The sequence below is a fragment of the Pterocles gutturalis genome, unplaced genomic scaffold (assembly GCF_000699245.1).
Source record: "Pterocles gutturalis isolate BGI_N339 unplaced genomic scaffold, ASM69924v1 scaffold22934, whole genome shotgun sequence".
In the NCBI taxonomy this organism is placed as follows: Eukaryota; Metazoa; Chordata; class Aves; order Pterocliformes; family Pteroclidae; genus Pterocles; species Pterocles gutturalis.
Window position 1 is genome coordinate 17,594 of NW_010128839.1, and position 18,320 is coordinate 35,913.

Genomic DNA, 18,320 nt, shown 5'->3' on the forward strand with positions numbered 1-18,320 from the left:
TTAAGATAATGCAGGTGATGACAAGCTTTGTGAGAATAAGGGCAACAAAACGTTTTTCTAACATATGCCTCTGAGACCATCTTGTTAGGCAAGAAAAGTTGCCTTAAAAAAGCTGTTTGGAAGTAAAACTGAAAATGCAGGAGCTAAGTCACTTTTATGTATTTATATAACGGACATTTAATGTGAAAACATGTATTCTCAAGTCTTCTAAACAAGCATGTTCAGTGAACCTATACAGTAATGATGAGGCACTGGCAGAAAAGACAAACTAAAAAAAGGAAAGGGAAAATATGAAGAAAATACTTAATAATGTTGAATCAGAATGGTGTGCTGACATGTTCTTTAATGTTCTTTCACGATAATATTAATTGCCCCTTTTAGATGGTATTTCTCTTTCTTATAATTTCAGTAGCTTTAGTTACAGAAGGCATGGTAATAAATATATTCAGTGCCAGCTCTCGGAATACTTCTGCATGGAATTCTATACCATTCGCAGACTGTAGAAGAATGATGTCACAGAATATCCAAACCAGCCTTTCTGAAACAAGAACCTTCTACTGCTCATTCCTTCTGTATTTCTGCTGTACCAAACCCTTGATTAATTTCCTCCCTCTGGATACAGAATCTTACTTTTTGTCTCCATTGCCCTAGACAACCTTAATGACACTGTACTTTGTTCTCATTGACTTCCATTGTACCTCTTCTTGTATTTCTCAATATTCTTCTATTCCATACTAATTGTTGCTTTGACTTTCCTCCTCACATTATCCAGTGTTTGGCCCAGCCTTTCACTGCTTATTTCCTCTCCTTCTCTAAAATTATTCTTAAAGCTTGATTTTTCCTTGTGAATTCTTCCTTTTACTCTCCTTATTGACAGTGTTCTGTGGCATATTACTTGTGATAGCTTTTATGCATTGAGGTTGATGCCCCACAGATAATTTACTCTTAACAGAGACAATGTCATTAGAATGAGTTGTGTATGAGACCATAGTAGTTCCATAATAGAGAGCAGGCAAAAAGGGCTCATCATTGATTTACCTCTTATTTACCTCATTCAAATATTTCTTATTCAATACCTTCAATTTTTTGCCTTTTTTTCTACACAGATGCTCAAAATTTCTTTATCAAGTTCCCACTATTACCTTATCTGACTAATTTCTGAACAGCCATTTCTGCAGTATTGTTGCTGAAGGATGTATTTTACACCAAACACATGAAAGAAAAGACATGAGTTATCAAAAATGCCTTAGCAGTGTTTTTTAATCTCTGCCTCAGCTGCTATGTATCTTATTTTCATTTGTTTATAGCTTTGTTTATATATTTTCAAATGTTTTACAAAATGTCTAGAACAAAGGAAGCAGAGAAACAGACAGCCATTTACAGTGGCTGTAGCAGGACCTGAAAACATTTCAGAAAACTAAAAAATTAATTATATGGCTGCAAAGAATCAGCTTCCATTCAAATGAAACTCAGTAGTTATCTGGCAGCATCCAATTAGCTATGAGATCAGCACATCCAAATGAAACACTTTAGAAAAACATGGGTAAGTGAAATTTATCTGCAACAGGTATTGTACTAGGACACAGTGATCAACCATTTCATTTCATGCAATGTGCTATGGGACTTTTAATGAGCACATTGAATCAGGATCTTGCTTTTTCAGATCATGAAAACACAGCAAACACCAGTCAATAATATTTCTGCAGTTCTGATTCTCAAGGAAGGTTACTGCCTAAGCAAATAAGAACATCACTTATCCCATGAGCATATTCAGGAAATCCAAACCCCATGTAATTAGATTTTGCATTATTTTAGACTCTACTGTAAGCAACAAGTGACACCAGACAAAGTGTTTAACAGGTTTTGACCAACCTCTCTGCAGGGAGGGTGCTCTTCACTTTAGTTTTAAAAAAGGCTTACAAAGTAGCAGTCAGTAAATGCTGTGAAGATTATTTTAACTGACAATACAAGTGCCAGTAAATTCATTGTAAAAAACAGTTCACTTGTCATGGGCTGTATATGCACAAGCATTTCTGCCTTTCTAGGGAGAAGATAAGTCATAGGTCCAACTTTCAGTTTTTAAATTCTGCAAAACCATATACAAAGCTCATTTTCTTGTAAAGCTTCTGCTTACTTACTAAGCTAATCTTGCTTTCTGTTTAATTAGTTTGAGCTTTTGCCACAACAAGAAGAAATTATGTATTAATAAGGATAAGCTTTTTATTTCATATTTTGGAGATGTTTCACTTCTGTATCAAAATTGTTTATTTCTACACTCATTTAAATATATGCACTGTTTTCCACTGCAACAAAATGGAGAACCAGTAGGTAGCCTCTGCTCTTGTGAGGCAATGGATATTAATGTCTTTATTACCATGTATGTAAAAACATATTTTTAAAAACTGGCATAGAGAACATACTTTACTGTGCATTATATCTCTCTTACACTGGATAAAATCACTTTGTCTTCAGAAAAAGTTCTGAAAATCTATTAAAAAAATCCCATGAAATGACACTTCTGTTTCCATTGTTGGACCTCTGCTATTCCTGTTTTGGACACCAATGGAAAAACTACTTTGTTAGCTGGATTAGCCCTTTTCTTGTCAGTGTCTTTGTCATTCCGATATTTGGTGTGCTATCTTGCATTTTAGTTACTTTTGTTTCTGTTTCGCATGTAATTCATGCTTCGTCAGCATCAAACATGACAGCAGGTAAGTGAAATACCCTTCAGACGTGATGTAGCAATTGGTCATGGAATTGGTAGAAATCTCATGACAATTTCCAATAATGAAATATAATTTCTGTACTCAAAGATGTTACTGTCAATGAAGTATTACAATTCTTTGTCAAGCCAAATTATTAAACTTCTTTGATCTTCAGAACTGTTCATCCATCATAATGGCAATAAGATAAATTTAAAATCTTTGATTACACTTGAAACTCAGCTCACCAAAAGAAACCTTTGCAATAGTAGAACACTGTAACAATTTTATTTGAAAATATGCTAGCTTTTTATTTTGAGAATGTCTGTGACTACAAAACATATATTACAATTCAGTGAGAAAAATCTTTCATTTCTCACAGAATGCAATAAGGGCAAAAACCCCTATCCTAGTTTCTAGGATTTGATTTCCGGCATCTAAAATGGGGAAACTTAGATACCATATTATCTGACTATGCAGTTTGTAATGTTGCTTTCTTAAGAAAAGCAATTTATACTGTAAAAATTCGGAGTAATTCAGGTTTAGAATGACAAAAAATGGGATGCTTAATATTTCATAGGCTCCTTTTTAGGTTTAGCAGGTGTGATAAGAAAATGTCTGCATTCCTTCACTGAACTGGGAGACCTCCAGCATCAGAATGTTTCTCTCCTTAAAGAGAAATAAGAAAGTACTTTACCAAAGGTAGTTTAGTATGCAGGATGATGAAGGAGGAAAAAAACTACTGTTCAGGCTTATTTAAGTGCTGCAAACTGAGTTCATAAGCTTCTCTATTCAACAATATGTGATATCCCTTCTTGATTAATAATCCTCTAGTCTTATCATAGCATTCCTTTCATTCTACATCTGCAACTAATAAGTCACAGGAAGAGAACATAAATAACAAACTGGAGTTCATTCAGGTACCCTTTCACTTCCAAAATTATACACTACTACACTTTAAGTTCCTATATGCTAAAATAAGATGACAGATAGTCTTAGGAAACAAAAATCCTTCTTAGAAATAGGAAAACATTCTTATTTAGTCACAAGCAAAAATTCATCCGAAAAATTCCTTCTATTAAGAAAACAATATTTCTTTTCAGAAAACTAAACTATATAATGAACTCTAACTGAAATTCTTTAAACTGTACCTACTGTGTAAAAAACCTGCAGAAGTCCCATATTTTATAAAAGCTATGTTTCATATTATATAAAAGCTAAAGTCCCATATATATAAAAGCTAAAGAGGAGTTACAACAATTAGTATCTACAGAATACTACCTGACAAAACACAAGTTTATACTTACTGTTACTATGAGCCAATTATTAATTTTCTTCAGGTACTTGTTTGCTATTATGGACTTTCTGTGAATAGTTTGCTTTTCTAAGCTCATGAAGGATGGGCTGGCTGTCTTGCTAAGGCTTAATAGGATAACAAGTTCAAAATTTTTTTTTGCCTTTGGACTTATCCACTTCTGCACTCTATACACGTATCCTTCCAACCACTGAAGCAATAAAGGACTACTAGTTATTTAATTTGTAACAGCTAAAGCAAGTAAGAAAAATAACAAAACTTTCTGGGGTTTTACAAAATGCCAGGTTTGTCTGAAAAGTCTTAATCAATCAGATTACTTAATTAAAATGAAAGACAAAAGAGGGAGCAACATTGTTCACTGTCTTGCTCCACTTTTTTTTCTATTTCTGTCTCCTAAGCTCAAAATCTGATTAGTATACGTAATTCCATGAAGCATCATGACCGATCTACCTTTAATCAGCCTGTTAATATCCACTCCTTTTTCCTTCACATGTTGTAGAATCCAAGATAATCACTTACCAACTTGACAATATTCCTACACAAACCACAAAATACAATGTTCATGTTATAGTATCAATACTGGAATGATTTTATTTTTCATATGCTTACACATATCCAATATGAACAATGAGATAAAAGTAGTACGCTTATAGGGAAGAATGCAAAGTTTGAAGAAATCTCACCATCAGCACTGTACTTATGTGAGCTTACATGAGATGTCATTTCTTCACATGAGCTTACAGCTTGGTTAGTATTATCAGTTTCGTTTTGTGTTGAAACACCTTATCTATTTTTTTCACACTTTATTGAATTACTACATCTATTATTTGTAAATTATTATAATTTTTAGAACAGACAAAATAAAGAAGATTTATGAATTATATTCCGAATAGATGTTAATTCTCACTACTGTACAAGCAAAATGGGAAAGAAGGCACCTCCAGAATTTTCTGCCTTGTACATCTACATGTAATGAGTATTCTTTTTGCTCTGGTAACATAGTAGAAGCAAGGGAGAAGAGAGTGAGAGATCATTGTTATGCAGCGTGAACAAAACCCCTCTATTTTTAGTGGTTTAAGGAATGCCATTTTCTTAATGCACTGCATTAACTTAGTGGCAAGAAATAGCCTGCTTGCAAATATGCAGTCTTTTAGATAAGGTATATAATTCAAATCTTATGGAAGTGTTGCCCTGACCATATTCTAGTCAGGATCACTACACACTGTTTAACTGTTGCTAAATTTAATTTGGCACTTTTCTAAATTGCTCTAGTTGCTAAGTAATGACAGCATTTGGCTCTTCAATTAGATATTTCATATGTAATCTACAAACAATAACTATCCTTCAGAACATTTCTATGCATAGGTATTTTCAAACTAAAACTCAACCCTACAACCTACAAACAGGTCAAATTAAGCCATAAAAAGCCAGAAGAGTTTCACTTCAAATAAGATATTAAAATTATCAGATTAGTTTTTTTAAATCAGGTGTGTTAGTCACCTTCTCTGTGAATGTTTCATCTGTTGAAGAGGGAAAAGAAATAAAAGAAAGCTTGGAAAGGACTGTTGGTTTAGCTTTTGAAAATGTGTATATATAAAAAATTGTTGCAATACCACAAGTTATTAGAAGTGAAACATCATTAATACGTTACTCCCAGATTATTGAAGTATTGTTTTCTTTTTCAAACTGGCATTTTTCCTGCTTTTTTCATGCAGTAAAATGAAAATTTTCAAATTATTTATTAGCACTGTAATTGCAGATATAGATATTGTTTATACAGATTTTCAATTATAAAAATAGTCTGATCCTTAATATCAGTATTGGTTATGGCTATTTTCTTCTGCGTTTTATAGTTACAAACCCATGTCTATAGCTACCCACCATAATTTCCTACATGAAAAACTAATATTAGGATGGGTCTTATACATATAATTTAGTTACCTTAATGTGATAAATTATTTATCTTTCCGCTATCTATATTTGCTCCTTGCTTCTTCCTCTCTCTGCCATCTGCTCCTCATTCCTTTCTTGTTCATCTTTCTTAATGTGTAATCATCTTACGACTACTGAAAATTTCATTCCATTGCTTAGCTTTCACCACTGTTTGCATACTGTCCAATGTTCTCCTTTACTTACATGAACAACCTGCAGCTAGGTTTCCTCCTGTCCCACTTTTTTTTTTAAACATTACTTACACTGGCAATGTGCAGTCCTGCTGGTAGCTGTAGTCCATGACAGCTTTTCATACTTCCCCTTCTCTGCAAAAGCATTTTTAAAGGGAAGCAATGTATTGCCTCCTCATTTCCAGATTGCTCAACAGATAATCTGATCTTATTCACTTATAGGTATAGCTGAAACAAGGGACAGAATGAAGCAATGTAATGATTTGTCAGCTGTTCCAAATCTATCAGAAATGCTTCTTGCTTTAAAGTTTGATATGCACTGCCTCAAAAAAAGCTGCTAAGCATAGTATGACACTGGATGGAAAAAAAAGAACTATAAGGATTTGTAAAACATTTGTACTGATTCCAGTTTGCGGAGAACTTTGAAACAAATCTGACATCATTTGAGATTTAAAAAATACCCAAATTACTCTGAAAAAACACATCATTATATGATACTAAGTTAATATTTATGACTGTCATTGTATTTCCTTCTGGTCATTTGCATTTATTTTTAGAAGACTGCAATGCCTGCGTAATCACAGACTACTGAACCATTACATAACGACATTAATGAAAAAAACAGTATACTCCTATAACCTTCCACGTTGAAAGAATGTTAACATTCTTTTCAGTAACACAATAAATTAAGGCACAGGTCTGAACTGAAGCATTAATTACACATAAGTAAATATTTTAATTCATATATTGCTTTCTATATTTCTTTCAAATGTCAAATTCTTAATAGCAGTAGCAATCTTAGTGTCTCTATTTCCATAAAATAACTTTATACACATTTTGAGATATTATGTCTTGTTTAATTAATCTACTTTTCTCCTCCATTGCTCTACAGTTCCATTTCTAAATCTCAGAGAGTGAAATCACTCACTGCCTAGGGTCAAAAAGTACATTATTATCTGACAAAAATATCTAATATTTAGGCATTTTGGAATGTTCTCCAATGCCTTTTTCATAAACAGAATATTGTGTTATACCTTTAAATTTAGGCTGATGTACAACTGGGTAAATGCAGGCCAAGTCAGACTGGAGGAGTAAGTACTTTGCTTAGAGGGTTATTATAAAAGATACAAAGTACTACATAGTCACCATTTAAGTATGCTATTAGCTTAAAAATAACCATTGCTGATAAGACTTTAAGCACTGAATGTATTTATTTTTGTGAGAGATGGAAGACAAAGAATGGAGATAGGAAAAAATGAGAAAGAAACAACTAAGACAAAATAAGAGGATGTAAATACAGAGTTCAAACACGAGGCAAGGTCAGGCCTCTTTGTAATGCTGTGACTCCTTTCAGTGATGGACAAGAAAGACCAAATGAAACATTAAAAACGTAATAGCAAAAGGCATAATAATTTGATTCTAAAACAAAAAAGCACAAGGTACCAGTTTTACCTATCTGTTGCCTGCTTGCTTGGGATAATCACTGGGTTGTTGTTCAGTTCTAACTCAGATCTGAAAAAACCCTACAAGGGTTTGCATAGTCGAACCAAAGGAAAGGCTCAAAAATTCACGTGGTTGCACATTCACTAGATAATAAATTATTTCTAATTTATTCCTAATTTACCATTCACCAGAAGCAATTTAAGTTAAATAAATCAATTATTTGAATTAAAGATTAGCATTAATTCCAATCCAATGTTTTATCAACTGGTGTGCAATAGCTTGACTTGGTGGTAGAGAGAAAGAACGTTGATTTCCTTTAATGAGAACTTCCATGACCTGCAATAAAGACAGATATTTTTCTGTAGAAGATAATATTATAAACTATATTCAATCTAACATTATATTAATGGAGGAATTATCTTACTACAGTGATCTATCAGTCCATCATTATTATACCTATTAAAGAGCCACTAGCATATTCTCCAAGACAGACACAGAGAAAAAAAGCACACAGGATTCTGTGTGAATTCTAACATTTCTGGGCTTGAATGTGCCCCAAAGGATACTTTCTGTGGATACTTTCTCCAATACAACTGTGGAGACTGACTGTTAATATTTATTAAGGTTTTTGTAAAGCCTTTTTATGGTAAAGACCACCAGATGGTGCTCTACACTGTTCCTTTTTTTTTTTTTCTTTTTTTGCCACGTGTAGTGCAGAAAAAAATGTGTTTTGTTAGTTTTCTGAAGCAGCTGCAACCAACATGGAAGTACACTTTCAGTTTAGCACATTTCTGAAATACATTTATTTCTAACTCTAGACCAATCTGCACGTGATGAGCTGTATTCAGAACTGATATTCATTTAAAATAATGCTCTCAGTATTGTCAGGAATACACTGAGATTGTAGGTGACTAACTTTGCCTTCAATTGACTTACAGAGTTGACTTGCAACTGCTAGGCAGCAGTGGTGTGTTATTAAAAGTTTACCTCACAAGCAGCCAGTGGAAAAATCTGTGAAAACTACGTCAGGTAAGCAATCTTTCCTTTTTCCACTTATGAACTTAAATCTGTCTTTCTGTGAGTGTCCTTCCCTCTCTTTTATTTGACTACATTTCAAATACTCAGGAAAGCCAAGCATAGAATTTCCTACTAATGCATACTAAACTGCATTCAATACCAGAGTATTAAAATAGTACTGTAGAAAAAAGATGTTCAAACTAATGAATTCCTAGAGTTTTAACAAAAACTTGCCCCCTCCCAGCAAATCTGGTAGCACCCTTGTTTGGAGAAACTCAGATGATGAATGCTATCAAATACTGCTTCTGCCAAAATGAAAAGCACAGGCTGGCTAAGAAAGTATTGCTAAAACAACAATAACTTGGATATCCCCCAAAAGGAAAAGGTGAAGAGCTAACTGGCAAAAATGTCATAAAATGGGCTTGCAAGTGACTCGGAAATTACTGTGAATATCCGCCTTTCTCTGGTTGTGTGTAAACTACAATTACAATATATTGCAATTGTATTATGATAAAATGGAGAGTATACATGCTTATTCAACTTGATGAAAAAACAAGTATCTATTGTATGCCAGAGCCCAGTCACAGAACTAACCAATACAAGAAAGAAATTAAATTGAACTTTACCTGTTCTCTAGTGAACCAGCGGGCATCCTCCATTTCATCCTTGTCAACTTTAATTTCTGTAGACACTGCAACAGCTAAGCAGCCAATCATTAGGGAGGAGGGCATTGGCCATGGCTGACAAGAGACATACTGAACATGGCCAACTTTTACTCCAGCCTCCTCTTCTACTTCTCTTCGAACAGCATCTTCTATTGTTTCACCTAATCAAAAGGGCAAAGAACAAGTACCTGATGAAAATACCTGAATCAATGATTACATTCTGTGCTTTGAACTGACTCAAAAGATTTGAAACTGTACCAGACAATTATTCATACAGATCTAGCTCACAGATTAGGGCACAGACTTAAAGTACAAGATACAGAAGTCCAGTAAGGTAAATAAAGTATGATAATTTCTCCATCATGTTTACTTCTTGAATTGATAATCCATCATGCACACAAACTACTATTACCGTAGCTAAAACTTAAAACATTGGGTAGGAAATTAAATGTTCCCTTAACTACTTCTGAAATGCTGATCTATTCATTTATAAATAGCATTGTGTTAATTTTTAGATTTTCAGTATGATTTTAACAGCATGTAATAAAACTTGAAAGTGAATATTTAAAATGACAACAGTAAGAAAATAGAGAGTTAGGAAGACCTGCGCACACTTCTGCATTGTATTATTCACTTTGCCTAACTCATTCTTCAGTGTCTTAACACATACAGATAATTTTCCAAACTTAAACTGCAATGGAGAGCTTTATTGCCATATTAATAGAAAACTGCTAGAGGTATATGTGGAGTGTTGATAGTCATAGGCTTACATATGCCTACATGTGTTGTGTTGTAACCACTTATTACAGGTTCATTAAGGCAGACAGTGCATTCATCAGAGATAGAAGTTCTAGTTCAGCTACGTTCAGCTGATTAGAAAATTATGACAAGATCAGCTACTCTAAAATTTCAGGTTTTGTTCTTCAATTCAGTATCAAAAAGTAATAAGGCCAGCAGAAGAAAGAAAGGAGTGGAGAAATACAACATCTTGACTTTTTTCAAATGACACTTGAATAAACTTATTCACACTATCACCATATTTCACCTGCACACAGTCACAGCATATAGGTATACGCTATAATTTCAGTGGCGATTAAGATGTATTCCCAATGAAAAAATATTTTACAAATTGTTTTGCACTTACTAATAATTGTAACTAATTCCAACTATTATTGTTGAACACGGCTAGCAAAACATCTCTTTACTTTTCTTTTGAAATGATATAATTTCTGCTTATCTTCTGTATAATCAATCAGGCCCTAAACATGTAAGCATATGTTTAACTTTATGTTAACTTCAAGTTATGCTCTAACTCTTATTTTTCCTATGCTGAAATCCCTTGCTAAGTATCACCAAAGAAAGGACCTTATATGTGTTTTAAAATGTTTTTTCACATGATTTAAGACTGCATGATGAGAAAACTGGTTTTAAATTGTATTTACCCGAGTTGCCTTTTGCTTTTTTTTATGAATCAGCTGCTGGGAAGTACAGAACAGGCATATTTATTATAATCTAACAGGAAGCAAAAACATTCATTTGACATAACACCGAACATACTTCTATACTATTTTTAATGTAGAATACTGATATGTGAGAAAAACCATTTGGTAAAGGAAAACGAAATTACTCACCAGGTTCTACAAATCCAGCAAGGCAGGTAAACATTCCTGGGGGAAGCCTCTTCTGCCTACCTAAAAGGCAGTGGTTCCCATCTGGATGGATGACTTGCATTATCACAACAGGATCTGTAAGGAACATGAACGGAATATATTCAAACATTTGAGGGACTTAAAAGCAGTTTCAGCCTATTAGATACCAATGCATGTAAATACAAATAAGATACCTTTAAGTGATTGAAAACGGAATTGTGAAGATGCCCAGAGCAAGTTGTTATTTTATTTCACTGTTTTTTTTCCCTGCAAGATATCTGTTTATTTTGTTTTGCAACACACATGCTTAATAGAAGCAGTTTACTAGCCAAAGCTGGAAATGCAGGACATAAATTACCTGCAACAAAAGCACACGATCTGTTAAGAGTATGTGCAATACTAACCTAGCTATGCATTCACCAGTTAGAAATAATTTCTGCAGCAAAACCAATTTACTATCACCTCCTCTATACACACAGATCTGAAGAATGTACTTTTGAGTGAAATACCAAAGAAGAGACAGATACTCTACTTAACATGCAAATGCTGACTAAACTTTCCATTTTTCACTTTGATGACGGTTTGCTATCATCCTGTCATCTGATGTTGCACTTTTATCTACTTGCTCACATCTGGTCATCTTCTGTCTTGCTTAATACTTTCTCCTATTGGTTTGATTCTTTCTGTCATACCTTTCTGCACACGGTTCATCTATGATCTTTTTCCCTTTTTTGTTGTCATCTAGCTCTTAAGTATCTCAATGTTTTGTTTTTAATTTTTTCTATCTACCTCTGCGTTTATGTATTTTTCTCTAGCTATTGTTTTTCATGGGGTTTTTTTTGTCCAAAGCACCAGTATTTTCTCTGGGTTTCACTCAGCAAGCACCATAAACAGTAATTTCAATGATTCTTGTACTGCTCAAAGATTTCTGTCACATGGTACAGTGTAAAACACACAGTGTTGCCATCTGTAAACTTTCTTCACAGGAAGGCATTAGTAGAAAATGCTGGTTCATCAGTCTTTCCTATAAAACCCCATTCCTTCTAAGCTTGTTGTGCCAGAGACTGGAAAGAAACAAGCACTAGTATTTTAGCAAGCTCCACTATAGTCCATAAGACAGAAGAATATGGCAGAATTGCTTTGATTACTATAAAGTTGTATCTAAAGCATGTAAGTGAACATGAAATTCAGAAACAGAACACATATACAACATCCAGAACATCCAGCTACAATTGCAGAAGACAGGACAGAGCAGGAGAAGGAAAGGTGACCAGAGTCACCACATGATCCCGGAAAAAAAGGGTGGTCCTTCCTTGTTTCCCCTTTGTAAAGGACTATTCATGCAGTTTTGCAGAAAACTGCAACTGCCTGTCAAGGCTCTGATAAGGCAAGGCACCTTGTGATGTCTCAGAGCATTTCAGTTGTAGACTCCTTAGTCCTATTCCTTGATAAGAAGAAGCAAAGAATGCACCAAAGGCTTTACTCCCCTCACTAACAAAGGACTTATAGCCTTACTCTTACAACAAAGTAGCAAACCTTTGCTGAATAAGGACATGCCTCCAGCTCAAAGGTGCCAACAAGGCCAAAAGTTAATCTACTACAGGGTCCACGTGACCACCAACTCAGTTGGTTGAAAGGGTTAATGCTACTCTCTCCCCTCTTACAGTGGGCAGAAAGATGGTTCTCCCCATGCTAATTAAGGAAACATCCCTCTCCGCTTCCTGTGCTAACCTCTGTGCTTCCTACGCTAATTGGGGCTTGTTTAGTAGATTTTATGTAGATTCTTCATTTTAATAGTGCTTAGTATCAGTCTTAATATTGCTGGTAGTTATGCTGTTGTTATCATATGGCTGTAAGATTTTGGTGTTGTCAGTGGCTGGTATCGTAGTCATGAGTTGTCTTTACCAAGTAATTTTTCTTCTTTTTTTTTTTATAATTCTGTTACCTTTCACATTTTACATTCTACATGTCCCTTTTTCCCCTAAAAAATTATACACATTAAAGTTATAAGCCAGTATTCAATTGTTCAGTGTCGTCTCACTTTAATTTGCCCCAATGGAACACAGAACCTCTGCGAACCCCACTCATCCCACCCAGGGTAGTTTTATGAGCTGGGTCGTGACACCCCTTTGCAACACGTGACCAAAAGGAGCTATAGAAGACTTATATTCAAGCTTATATTCTGAGTAGAAATAGACCTGGCAGTTTGCCACTGACAATGAATAGTAAAAACCCATGAAGACAGCAGTCAAAGTGGCACTACAGGAAAATTAACACTGTATCAGAAATTTGATATAGGGCCAAATTTTATACAGAGCTATTTCATGCTCAGAGGGCTTGCAGAAAGGGAGAAAATAACATGCAGAAAAAAAAGGAGTAAAATGTGACACTTTGTATTGTTACTATCTTATTTATGTTGTTCAAATTTCTGATTCTACTCCACTGCAATAAAGATTCATATTGTCACAGCAATTCTTTGTCACAGCCTACTACAAGAAAGAGAAGCCTGAACTACTCCTAAATAGAGCTAAGACACACATACCCTGGAGAGAGACAAGTTTGTAAGATGCAGGACAGAAGCAAGCAGCTGAAATAACTAAAAAGAAATTGATGTACATGTATATAATAAGTACAGACAAGCTGCTTTTGACCAACTTTATCCTACAGTATTCTCACCAACTCTTGGATACGATGTGTTGTGAACGCCTTGGAGACTGGGACAATCTTCTTTTAAGCAAGTTTTCTTGTAACCCCCTTCTTCAATCTTGGTTGCACTCCCACATGTTGGGCAGAATCGGTAGCGGTGGTGCCATGCTAGAACAGATCTAGCCTGGGCTACTACTCCTTTAAAAGAATAAGAATACATTGAAAATACAAAAAAAGAATAAATGAAATACTAATTCATGTAAGCTTTTAACAGCTTAGAAAATGCAAGTAGTAAAGTTTAATATAAAAATCAAAGTAAGGCTATGGCTTGAACTGTAATCTAAGAGAAGTCGAGCAATGAGTCGGTCAGATTTTCCCTGTAGCACAGCACATGCAATAGGACACAGTACTATGTAGCTACAGACCAGTTTATGTGTTCAGAAACAAATTCATTCAGATCTCAGAAAAGTTACTTTGTCTGGGCAAAGTGCCAGAATTACATATCACATCTTTTCCAGATGACCATTTTAGGGCTACCACGGTATTGACACAATAATACATTGTTCCATTTAAATCTCAGGTGCAAACCCAGCTTGCTCTTTAAGCTTCTGTAAAAGTAAAATTGTTACAACAGCAGTTTTTAACATGTTCATAATGACATTCACTGTGATATCCTAACTTTCCAACACTTGCTCAGTTTCCTTCTCAGATGAGTATCCAACAGGCTCTTATTAAGAGCTTAGTTTAATTTCTTGTAATAAAAACTCAATAACGACAGTTTTTTTCCCCTTTGTTTTAGAACATTAATGCACATGCATTAATATTTAGATAACACCATTACACAACCATGAAGATCAACAGATTTTACAGTTTAATATTGTCTACTGCAGATGTTAGCACTTCGCAACCACATGTGTTCTTACATAAAAAATTCTTCACAAAACCACTGACAGGCTTTTAAAATTAAAATATCTCCAAAGCCACCAAAAATACCTGCCTCCTTTGGAGTGGTTTGCCCTTCCGTTACGCCTTAGTGAATCCCAAAGGATATCTTTCTGATTACACATTTGATAACTGCTGCATTTTATGCATCTTACCAGCTTCTTTTTCAGATAGCTGCAGTAGTGCTGGCACTGGTGGGTGAAGAAAGTAACAGTCCTCATGCTTCTGTTTAAATTCCTCAGCAGACGAAGAATCTACACTAAGAGCAAACCAAGCAACTAACCCATCCTCTTCATCTTCTTGCAGAACTCTTCCATTGCAAGCAGCCAGCGGGTTCATGTGGAACTGAAGTTCAACTCCAAGAAAAATCAAGGTGCCTTCTTCATTTTGGTTCATGCACTGCTTCACATCCTTGTGGGACAGCCTGCAAAGCTTTACTTCTGGCTGCTGGAAGCCCTCTATTCCCCCACTCAAAGTAACCAAAGGACTTAGATTTGAGAAGAGGATGTATACTGTAGTTGGATGGCTTTGTTTTTTGCTTAGCCACTTGGAATCTGTTCTTTTATCACTCCTTCTGTTAAGAAGTGTCAAGCCAAAGTAATTTTCATGTTCTGTCACTTCATTTGACAGAAAATTAGGCCTCTGCCCACCCTTCACATTAGCCAACAAATTAGCTATGTGCTTGTATCCCCAAAATTTAGCAATGTCCAGAGCTGTCTGCCTTGATTTATTAATGATGGACCTGTCACACCTGGAGAAACAGAAGAGTGGTTACCAGGATAGATATGTTTAGGAAGAGTTCTGATGCTGTATTATTCCTACTTACAGTGTATATATCTGATACTATCACGGTGTGAGGACTTTCAGACACTCTGTCTATACTGGAGCACTCTTTAGGCTAAATACTTAGCATCATGGTAATGAAAAGTAATAATATTTCATTTTCTTTTCCTAAGGCCAGATCTCACACTTCTCTTGATCCATTCCAGATATCACTTCCCAAGGTTCATGCAGTACTACAACAGTAATGAATTAATTATCCCACACAATGTACCATGCAAAAAAATAAAAAGGCTCAAGATAATTTACAAGTAGAACTTCGAAAGCTAGGCTACAGGTCTCTTCTGAATAACCAATAATAACTTTTAAAAGCAGTTTAAATAGCATTACTTTCTAGAGGCTACTGAAAGCATCACCAAAACATCTACAAGAAAATATTTACCATTAAACAATAATCAAGAATTAGCCTCTGCTTAGTAAGAGATGTAGCACCCTTACAACTGCAGTGCTGGTCCCTGTAAGGATCTCTTTGTCACTAAAATGTCTGTAGAAGGACACAGATAAGGAAACATTGCCTCTTACCACAGGCAAGACTCTTTCAACTTGTGATTTTATATTAACCTCAACAGTTTTTGAGGGAGTTTATTTTAGAAAAGCATTCAAAACTTAATTTATAAGTTCATGGTGAAAAAAAACCCTGCTGTTGCCCATTTGTCTTTAGAGACCAAGTTTCCTGTAGACAAAATCTTGCCTAATTTCTTACTTAATTTCTCAACTTTCAGACACTGAATTTTGTTCTGATTTTGTCTTCCACCTTCTTCTGCTCAGGTACGTGCAGACTGCGATGAGGCCAATATTCAGCCTGAACTCTTTAGATGAGTAAGATCTTTTTTTTCCAGTGTACAAACATTTTCTCTATCTTTTCTCAAACATGGATGAATATAAAAAAAAGAAATTGACTAGCATTCAGGATTAATCTTTCGAATCTTATGTAATATTACCTTCATAGACATTCCTGTTTATATATCTAGCAATTGTATTTGTAGAAATGATTATTACGATTCAGCACAACTAAAATGAGACCACAGTACCACCTCAGGAAATACATTCAATTGCCTAAGAGAACAGCCCTGAAAAGGACATTTATAAGTGCATATTCATTCTTTTTTTTCACAGTAAGTATAACTTTAAAAATTGTTATCCTATTTACCAAACTGGTAAATTCCCCAAAATCTCAAAAGATTCCTCACTACACAGATGACTTAAATCCACAAAATCTGGCATTGAGATACTCCTCTACTGGAATGTACTGATTATAGTACAAAACTGCAGTTCATCTATGCTGAGCCCCAGCAGAGGACACAGCATCTGGGTATGACTGAAAAAAAAAGGGGGGGATGACCACTGGCGGCTGTGGAATGCTGTACTTGAGATTACTCATAACCACAGAGGGAACTAAACTTGCTTGATTCTGCAATTAGGGGTGCAGAAAGGAACAGACTAGAGCTCAGATGAACTGCAACACCTGACTCTCTCCCTTCATTTTGAAATGTGTTCCATTTGAAATATTTGGATCTTGACTTTACTCAGACTTCAGAAGAATCTTCTCTGGAGTCTCAAAGAGAACTCTGGAACAGTCTTTGCTTTTCTGAGTGTCTTAAAAAACTAGAAATACACCAGTTGACTTGAAGATAGAGAACAAATGTGACAGGAAGTTTCTGACAAGCAATGGACATGCTTGGTGGCATACTGACTGAAGAAAATAACATGATAGCTCAAGGAGGAAGGAGGAAGTAGGAAGTGAATTGTTCAAAAAATGGGACAAATTAAATTAATTAATCAGTAACTTTGGTAAAGGTGTGTCTGTCATGTCCTACGTAACAGCCGGCATGTCAGCAAACATTCTGCACTGTAACATAGATGCAGGTGGATTATGTATAAAGTTTAGAGAAAAAGTTCATGTGGAACAATCAAATATACCAAATTTATTCTCAGTACAGTGGTTGGAATGGGATACAAATTGTTCTATTCTGTTCGTCGCTGGGAAGAGTGACGATATATCCTTGAAGACCAAAGGAATAAAGGAATAATTTTAGAGAAGCTTTTTAAAGAGTTCCTTAGCAAATACGGAAAGCATGCTGCAACAGCAGAATCCAGTTATAAAAAAGACAAAAGAGTATATTTTCCTTGAGTTTCAACCCTGAAAATTCTTCCACTAAATTCTTCCAAATAAACTTCCATTTCTGAGATCAAGTTGAAAAGGGCAGAAAGGGGTTCAGGTTAGAGCTCTTCAATGGGATCTACTAAACAGCTTACCCTTCTTCAAGAAGAACTTGCACAACTTCAAGGTGTCCATTTCTGGCACCATACATCAGGGCTGTCCAGCCGTTATCTGCAGCTGCATTGATAAGTGATGGAGAATGACTGAGCAATGCTTTCAGTTTGTCTGCATCTCCAACAGCAGCAAAATTATGCATCTGAGAAATCATGTCCTGAAAGAGGTTCTTTTCAAAGACTGTCATTGTGTCAACTAAGTTAAAGAAAAGAAAACAAAAACACCTGAAAACAAATCCACCATTAGTAAAAGGATTTAAGAATTAAGTTTAATGCCATACAGATAACCAACATTATCACCAAAAGTATGAACAGTCAAATTCTTGTAATTTGTATGACAGTTATTCCCAACCAAATCTGAGTCCCACGCATCTCCAAATACAGCGAAATCTTATCCCAATAATCAAGACTAGTTTTAAAGAGGCTTAAAATTTTGCTATGAAAATGTAGCTTATTTGAACGTGGAAAACTTTTTTTGTTGTTGTTGTTTTTTGGTTCTTTTGTTTTCCAATCGAACACACAAACTCCACGCCAAGAAAATTGTCACGGATGCATTGGAAACAATGAAAAATAATCGCAAGAGGACAGGTCCCTTTGCAGGCTGGGGGATTCCTCCCCTCAGGGACAGATTAGCTCAGGAACTTCTGCGACGCCTCCGGCGGCTGCCCACGCCTGCGCCCGCAGGAGGGGCTGGATCCCGGTAG

General features: G+C 35.3%; 1 protein-coding gene across 2 annotated transcripts; it reads right to left on the reverse strand.

The window, feature by feature from the left end:
* Nucleotides 1-7,808: 7,808 nt before the first annotated feature.
* NUDT12 (nudix (nucleoside diphosphate linked moiety X)-type motif 12) lies at nucleotides 7,809-17,804 on the reverse strand. Of its 2 annotated transcripts, none has more exons than XM_010079769.1 (6): nucleotides 17,653-17,804; nucleotides 14,658-15,253; nucleotides 13,591-13,758; nucleotides 10,897-11,010; nucleotides 9,227-9,426; nucleotides 7,809-7,919 (listed from the first exon to the last, which is right to left on the reverse strand). In XM_010079769.1, exons 1-6 carry the CDS (start codon nucleotides 17,802-17,804, stop codon nucleotides 7,809-7,811), a joined length of 1,341 nt encoding a protein of 446 aa, XP_010078071.1. The 2 variants fall into 2 exon arrangements, with proteins under 2 accessions (XP_010078071.1, XP_010078070.1); XM_010079768.1 differs by having other exon boundaries at nucleotides 17,599-17,804.
* Nucleotides 17,805-18,320: the final 516 nt, after the last annotated feature.

What these genes read in the sequence shown, in the direction of transcription:
- NUDT12 (XM_010079768.1), bottom strand. Translation starts at nt 17,804, where the DNA reads ATGACAGTCTTTGAAAAGAACCTCTTTCAGGACATGATTTCTCAGATG. An exon ending in CACATCGTATCCAAGAGTTG is followed by an intron (nt 11,011 to 13,590) that starts GTGAGAATACTG and finishes TGTTCCTTACAG; the next exon opens with ATCCTGTTGTGATAATGCAA. An exon ending in GCTGGTTCACTAGAGAACAG is followed by an intron (nt 7,920 to 9,226) that starts GTAAAGTTCAAT and finishes TCTTTATTGCAG; the next exon opens with GTCATGGAAGTTCTCATTAA.